This window comes from Sapajus apella, unplaced genomic scaffold (genome assembly GCF_009761245.1).
Source record: "Sapajus apella isolate SASKATOON/1434 unplaced genomic scaffold, GSC_monkey_1.0 scaffold754, whole genome shotgun sequence".
Lineage (NCBI taxonomy): Eukaryota > Metazoa > Chordata > Mammalia > Primates > Cebidae > Sapajus > Sapajus apella.
In genome coordinates, this window is record NW_022437680.1 from 17025 (window position 1) to 24162 (window position 7138).

Below are 7138 nucleotides of genomic sequence, written 5' to 3' on the forward strand. Positions count from 1 at the left end.
ACTTCCACCTCCTGGGTTCAGGCAATTCTCCTGCCTCAGCCTCCTAAATAGCTGGGATTACAGGCATGCGCCACCATGCCCCCAGCTGATTTTTTGTATTTTTAGTAGAGACGGGGTTTCACCATGTTGACCAGGATGGTCTCGATCTCTTGACCTCGTGATCCACCCGCCTCGGCCTCCCAAAGTGCTGGGATTACAGGCGTGAACCACCGCACCCGGCCCCTTACCTTTTTCTAACAAGATTGGGAGTGCTGCCACTTCTCCTACCTTGCCTTCATCTTCCATTTTCTCCTTTCTGTTGGACTCTTCATTCTCTTCCTTCCATGCCAGCCTGGACTCCGAGAAGTATCATCTGAACCAGCACCTTTGTTCAAAATCCTTATTCTTTCCTTGCAGCCATCTAACCCAAAAATCAGTACTACAAATGCACTTTCCTCATTCCTACATCATGATGGTTAAGCACAAATACAGAAAAATTACTGAGTGAGCCATCACAGAAATCCATGTCATTGGGAAAACTGATTTAGCTCCCAGAAGCTCTTTCTTCTGGGTATAGAACATGAATCAGGCTGAGCCAATCAAGTTACTCTGACCTACTGACAATAATGATAAGTTCAGGAAAAAGCATCTGATCTGAGGCAACCTAATCAGTGAATAGCAAGAAGAAATTTCACCCATAATGCTAGGACAAAGATTCTCAAAATTAACACAGAAGCATTTAGCTTACCTGAAGCTTTACGGGGAACCAGGTTAAGTTGACATCAAATAAGCAAATCAGGATATGAAAAATCTGATCTTGAAGATACTTAGTGCAGCTGACTCCACCCTGATGCCACTAAATCCTACTTCATCATTTGATTTATTTACATGGACCAATAAACTCCCTTTCAGCAACGGTTCCAGTGGGTTTTCTATCACAGACCAAAAAAATTCTGATACAAATATTATGTATCACAATGTTTTTGGTCTGTGATAGAAATCATACTAATGCTTTGGTTGATATTCAGCTGCCAAATCTTGTCTTAGATTTCATCTACAGTAATCAGAGCTTCCTTCTTTCTCTAAGCCAATACTTTGCTCATAGTAGACATTTGAGGAATATTTGTTGAACCAAACTAGCAAGGCAGGATCTAGACCAGGGATGTGGATTAACCAAGTTAGAACAACATTATCTCCTAGAAGCAACAAAACCAACTTTTTGAGACAGTGTTTTTCAATCTTTTCTGACTGTGTTCCACAGTAAGTAATGTATTCTATATCATGATCCAGTATACACAAAATCTATATAATTCAAGAAAAAGGCCAGGCACAGTGGCTCACACCAGCACTTTGGGAGGCTGAGGTGGGCAGATCACAAGGCCAGGAGATCAAGGCCATCCTGGCCAACGTGGTTAAACCCCATCTCTACTAAAAATACAAAAAAAATTAGCAGGGCATGGTTGCACACGCCTGTAGTCCCAGCTACTCAGGAGGCCGAGGCAGGAGAATTGCTTGAACCCAAGAGGCGGAGACTGCAGTGAGCCGAAATTGCACCACTGCACTACAGCCTGGGAGACAGTGTGAGACTTTATCTCAAAAAAAACAAAAAAAAACAAATAAAGATGTAAAAATAAAAGCATTTAATCCCAAAGCACTATTTTCTCTATTCCATTTTTTAAAAACATTTATTTTTGGCCAGGTGTGGTCGCTCACACCTGTAATCCCAGCACTTTGGGAAGCTGAGGCGGGCGGATCACGAGGTCAAGAAAACAAGACCATCCTGGCCAACATGGGGAAACCCCGTCTCTATATATTATTTTTTTTAAAAAAAAGTTTATTTTTGATTTCATACCTCTCACAAAGGTCATGACTTATACTACACTGGACAAAAAATAGTCCTAGTTCTCTTAAATTAAAATAGAGAACCTGCTAGTAATAGATGGGTTGGACAAACACCACAAAAAAAGTTTATATACTCTGGTCCAGTCACCTTCAAATCAATTAGGTTAAGAGCTTCTTGACTAGTTCCGCCTGTCTGCTCTCTCATCTCCATTATGCAAAAATTAGACTTTCCATGTTACTTCTGCGTTACCCAAGTCTTCAAAGTGGTCCACAGTCTACTAGGCTTAGCTCTGAGACAAGAGGCCAGAATCCACTAAATGTACCAAACATTGCAGATAGCGTGTGAAATATTTCAAACACACAAATGATGACAACTACTTATTTGTCAAATTTATATACGTGTCACTTAATAAAATACAAATTCATTCCCAAGCATCACGGAACTTACAGGAACATTCTGACATTCTTCTAAATAGGCCAACCTCATCTCCTACTACCATCCAACAGAAACCCTCTGCTCCTGACAAGTTATCCTTACCTAAACACATAAAAGTTTCACACTAACTTTCAAGCCTACTGGTCTGTTTCTCTTAGCCTGGAATATTCTTCCCTTGTCTCTACTTATCCAAACCTTACTTCTCTGGCAAAGCACAACGGCTCATGCCTGTAATTCCAGCATTTGAGAAGGCCAAGGCAGGAAGACACTTGAGTCCAGGACTTTGAGACACCCTGGCCCCTTCTCTAAAAAAAGAAATAATTAGCTGGGCATGGTGGCACACACCTGTAGTCCCAGCTACTTGGGGTACTGAGGTGGGAAGATCACATGAGCCCAGGTGGCTGAGGCTGCAGCAAGCTATGATCACGCCACTACACTCCAGCATGGGTGACACAGTGAGACCCCTGTCTCAAGCCACAAAAAACAAGCCTTACTTCACCATGAAGGCATGTCTTCACATCTCTTCCCTGTCTTTCTATAGATTTGTGATCTAGAGATGTCATGTGACAGCATCATAAGAATAATTGTGTTGAATGTTGTTGTAATGATAAAATAAGATTAAAAAAAGAGCACTTAGGAAGTTTCAAGGTTTTATTTTTTGAATAGCTTTTGGTAAAAATCATGAACAATACAACTGGCTGCTATCTCAAACAAGATTATCAATCTTTAGGGATCCCCTATCTGGAAGACACTTTAAGGAAACCCAGACCTTGGATTATTGTCATCTTCAGTAGTAGAGTCTTCAAAACAATTTTTCTTTTATTGAGAGTAGATTTATACATTAACAACGATTCATTTCTCAGTTTTTGAAGTTATATTAAGTTACCTGGTTCCTTCCTCTGGATCTTTCACTGAAGAAAAAAAAAATTAAAAAAAAAAAAAAAGTTACCTGGTTCCACTGTCTATAAGCTGGAAAAATACCCAGATACATAAAGCTGACAGAGCCCAATTATACTGTTGGTAACTTTTTTTTTTTTTTGAGACAGTCGCACTGTCACCCAGGCTGGAGTGCAATGGTGTAATCTTGGCTCACTGCAACCTCCGCCTCCTGGGTTCACCCGATTCTCCTGCCTCAGCCTCCTGAGTAACTGGGATTACAGGCGCACACCACCACACCTGGCTGATTTTTTGTATTTTTAGTTGAGACGGGTTTTCATTATGTTGGTCAGACTGGTCTGGAACTCCTGACCTCATGATCCACCCACCTCAACCTCACAAAGTGCTGGGATTACAGGCATGAGCCACCGTGCAAAGCAGCGACATTTTAAATTATTTTAAAATACATTAACATTTTCTGCTACACATTCTTAAAAGTTCTTCACCTTAGCCATCACTGGTGGTGGAACACACCTATGTGACTTATAGAGAAACTTGTTAGAATCAATTCAAGTTTCTGAGCTTTAAAATCATTTAAAGAACAATTTCATACCAACACAGAATCAAAGTATTTCGTTTCTAGGTACAGTTTTTTCCTTAAAACATATTGAAAACCGTGAGATTCTGCAATCATAAAAGCAGTAGGAATAAAAAGAAAGCAAAAATGAAAACTAAAGCCGTGAGAAATGTCAAGATAATGCAGTGGGGAAAAACTTTCGAATGACTGACCTTAGCTGTAACTAAGTAACTGCTAATATTTATTTAGCCCCCCCTTCATATTCAAACATTACCCTAAATCTTTTATGTGATTTCGTTTAACCCATGCACCACCTGTTAAGTAGATATTATTATTATCCCCATTTCACAGTTCAGATACTGAGCTTTTGAAAGTTACCGAGTCCAAGGTCAAAAGTAAACGGTAGAGCAGGGACTCAAACCCAGGTGTACTTGCCCCCTGGAGGTATTAAGTCCTTGCTCCTAACTGCTAGCTACTTCATGGACCTGGCTTTATGACTTTAGAAGTCATATATCCACCCTGGGCTTCAGTTTATTCATCTGTAAAAACGCAACGAATGCTACAGTGTAGCTCCTTCCAGCTCTACCTAGCGTCGTTATTATCTACCTTACAATCTACCTGAGCGTCAACAAGCCAGTGTCATCCCTTCTTTTAAATGAATTCAACTCAAACAGCATTTACAACGCACCTACTAGGTGTCCAGCCTTTTGCTGAGCGAGCGCACAAGCCCAACTCCCCCACGGTCGCTGCTCTCTCCCCGACGCCAGTAGGCCCCCTCTTTCCTAGCAACCCTCCGAGACCAGTTGGGGTTCTTCGCCCCTCTGGAGCCCCTCCGGGCACACAGATGTCTCGGGCCAGTCCCAGCTCTGGTCCCTGGGTCCACTCACCCTTCTGGTGGTCTCTGCTGACAGGCGCCGCAGGTCCCCGCGTCCCCGCTGCCCCGTCCCCCACGGGGATTGTGTGGTGAGCGCCTGTCTGCGATCGTTCGGCGACTCTGCCTTTCGCCATGGCTGCACCAAGGAAAGTGGAGGGAGCGGTGTGGTGGCGCGCCCCCTAAACAACAAAACTACGTCGCAGGCTCCTTACTGCGCCGAAAGGCCACCGCCAGAGCCACTTCCGGAGCGACCTCCTCACCCGAGACAACCTCAGCACCGCGAGCACAGCGACGCCCAGGTAAGACCCGCAACGTCCACCCCAAGCTAAACCCCACCCCGTGCCGCCCCCGAGCCTCGCGCGCTCGCGCCGGCCCAGTAACCGCGAGAAGAGTCAGGGTCCTGGACCGCCTCCTCCAGTGTTCCGCCCCGCCCCGCGCCCGCGGGAAGCATGCGCAGTTGCGGCACCCAAGTCACCCGGCTGCGGCTACCTTGAAGCGGCAGCTAAAGCGCAGGCTTAATTATCCGGAAGTGCGGCCCCAGGGACTTCAAACCTTTTGTCCAGGCCGCCGGAAGTGCCTGCGAGTGATTAGTCGGCGTTTCGCGGCTGAGGCTGATTCAGCCCATTACGTCAGTTCCGCAGCTGCAGTTTTCAATTTGGAAGCGCCAGAGAGTGCTTGGTCTAAAGATGGTGGAAAATATAAAGGCTGAGCAAAACCTACCTGAATTTCAGAAAACTAAGGCTCAGAGACGGCCACCTACCACCTGAAGGTCACAGGGTGGCAAAAATGGGCTTCGAATCCAGGTTGTCCCGTTCCCAAAGCTAACGGTGTTGCATTAGCTGGTGCCCTTTACTGCTAAACCCAAGTCACCCCTACACTTGGCTTATCCTTTAGCTAAGTGGAAACATGCCTTTTCCACAGTTAACTTTTTCTGCTTCTACCCCTCAGAGCACATTCAGCTTACAAACCTTGGTTACCTCTTGAAAGCAACTTGGAGGTAGGGCGCGGTGGCTAATGCCGGTAAATCCGGCACTTTGTGAGGCCAAGGCAGGTGGATCATTTGAGGCCAGGAGTGTGAGACCAGCCTGGCCAACATGGTGAGATGAGACCACGTCTCTACTAAAAATACAGAAATTAGCTGGGCATGGTGGCTTGTAATCTAAGCTACTTGAAAACCTGAGGAGAATCGCTTGAACCCAGAAGGCTAAGGTTGCAGTGAGAGATTGCACTGCTGCACTCCAGCACAGGCGACAGCAAGACTCCTACTCAAAAAAATGATTGTTCCTATTCAGTAATTACATTTCTAGGAAATTATTCCATGAAAATAAACATAAATAATTCCTTATGTAGTAGTATAACAAAAAATGAAAGCAATCTAAAAATCCAACACTAAATAAAAATGGTTAAGTAAATTATGGGAAACCCATTAAATTGGACAATGCTTATGGTAAAACAGTCCAAGAGATAACAATTTTAAAAAGGCCAAGTGTTTTAGTTCAAAACAGTGTATGAAAATAAATAATATTGCTGGGCACTGTGGCTCAAGCCTGTAATCCCAGCACTTTGGGAGGCCGAGGCGGGTGGATCACGAGGTCAAGAGATCGAGACCATCCTGGTCAACATGGTGAAACCCTGTCTCTACTAAAACTACAAAACATTAGCTGGGCATGGTGGCGTGTGCCTGTAATCCCAGCTACTCAGGAGGCTGAGGCAGGATAATTGCCTGAATCCAGGAGGCGGAGGTTGCGGTGAGCCGAGATCGCGCCATTGCACTCCAGCCTGGGTAACATGAGTGAAACTCCGTCTCAAAAAAATAAATAAATAAATAATATTTAAAAAAAAAAAAAAAAAAAGGCCGGGTGTGGTGGCTCATGCCTGTAATTCCAGCTCTTTGGGAGGCCAAGGCTAGCGAATCACGAGGTCAAGACATCTAGACCATCGTGGCCAACAAGGTGAAATCCCGTCTCTACTAAAAATAAAAAAATTAGCTGGGCGTGGTGGTGTGCGCCTGTAGTCCAAGCTACTGGGGAGGCCGAGGCAACAGAATCCGTTGAACCTGGGAAGCGGATGTTTCAGTGAGACTAGATTGCGCCACTGCACTCCAGCCTGGCGATAGAATGAGACCCTGTTTCAAAAAAAAAAAAAAAAGGTGGGGGGCCGAGTATGGTCCCTCTAGCCTGTAATCCCAGCGCTTTGGGAGGCCGAGGCAGCCGGACTACGAGGTCAGGAAATCGAGACCATCCTGGCCAACATGGTGAAACCCCATCTGTACTAAAAATACAAAAATATTAGCTGGGCGTGGTGATGCACCCCTGTAGTCCCAGCTTCTCGGGAGGCTGAGGCGGGAGAACTGCTTGAACCCAGGATTGCAATGAGCCGAGATCATTCCACTGCACTACATCCTGGTGACAGTGCAAGACTGTGTCTCAAAAAAAAAAAAAAAAAAAAAAAAAGGAAAGAAAAGCACAACTCAACAGAAAAATGAGCAAAGAACATGAATCGTCAATACACAGAAGAAAAAATCAAATGTGTTTAAGACACCTGAGTGTGCAGC

At 44.7% G+C, this 7138-nt stretch overlaps 1 protein-coding gene across 3 annotated transcripts in view; it reads right to left on the reverse strand.

Annotated features, from left to right (window-relative positions):
* The window catches only part of TMEM41B (transmembrane protein 41B), a 19403-nt gene extending 14201 nt beyond the window's left edge, over nt 1-5202 (reverse strand). The window contains exons 1-2 of one of the 3 annotated variants that reach the window (XM_032272616.1): nt 5137-5202; nt 4598-4720 (exon numbers count right to left, since the gene is read on the reverse strand). In XM_032272616.1, coding sequence (XP_032128507.1) covers nt 4598-4718 — 121 coding nt within the window. In that variant the 5' untranslated portion in view covers nt 4719-4720; nt 5137-5202. Of the gene's footprint in view, nt 1-4597; nt 5027-5050 lie in introns of those variants that run through there. The other 2 variants (XM_032272615.1, XM_032272614.1) reach the window with 2 other exon arrangements.
* Nucleotides 5203-7138: the final 1936 nt, after the last annotated feature.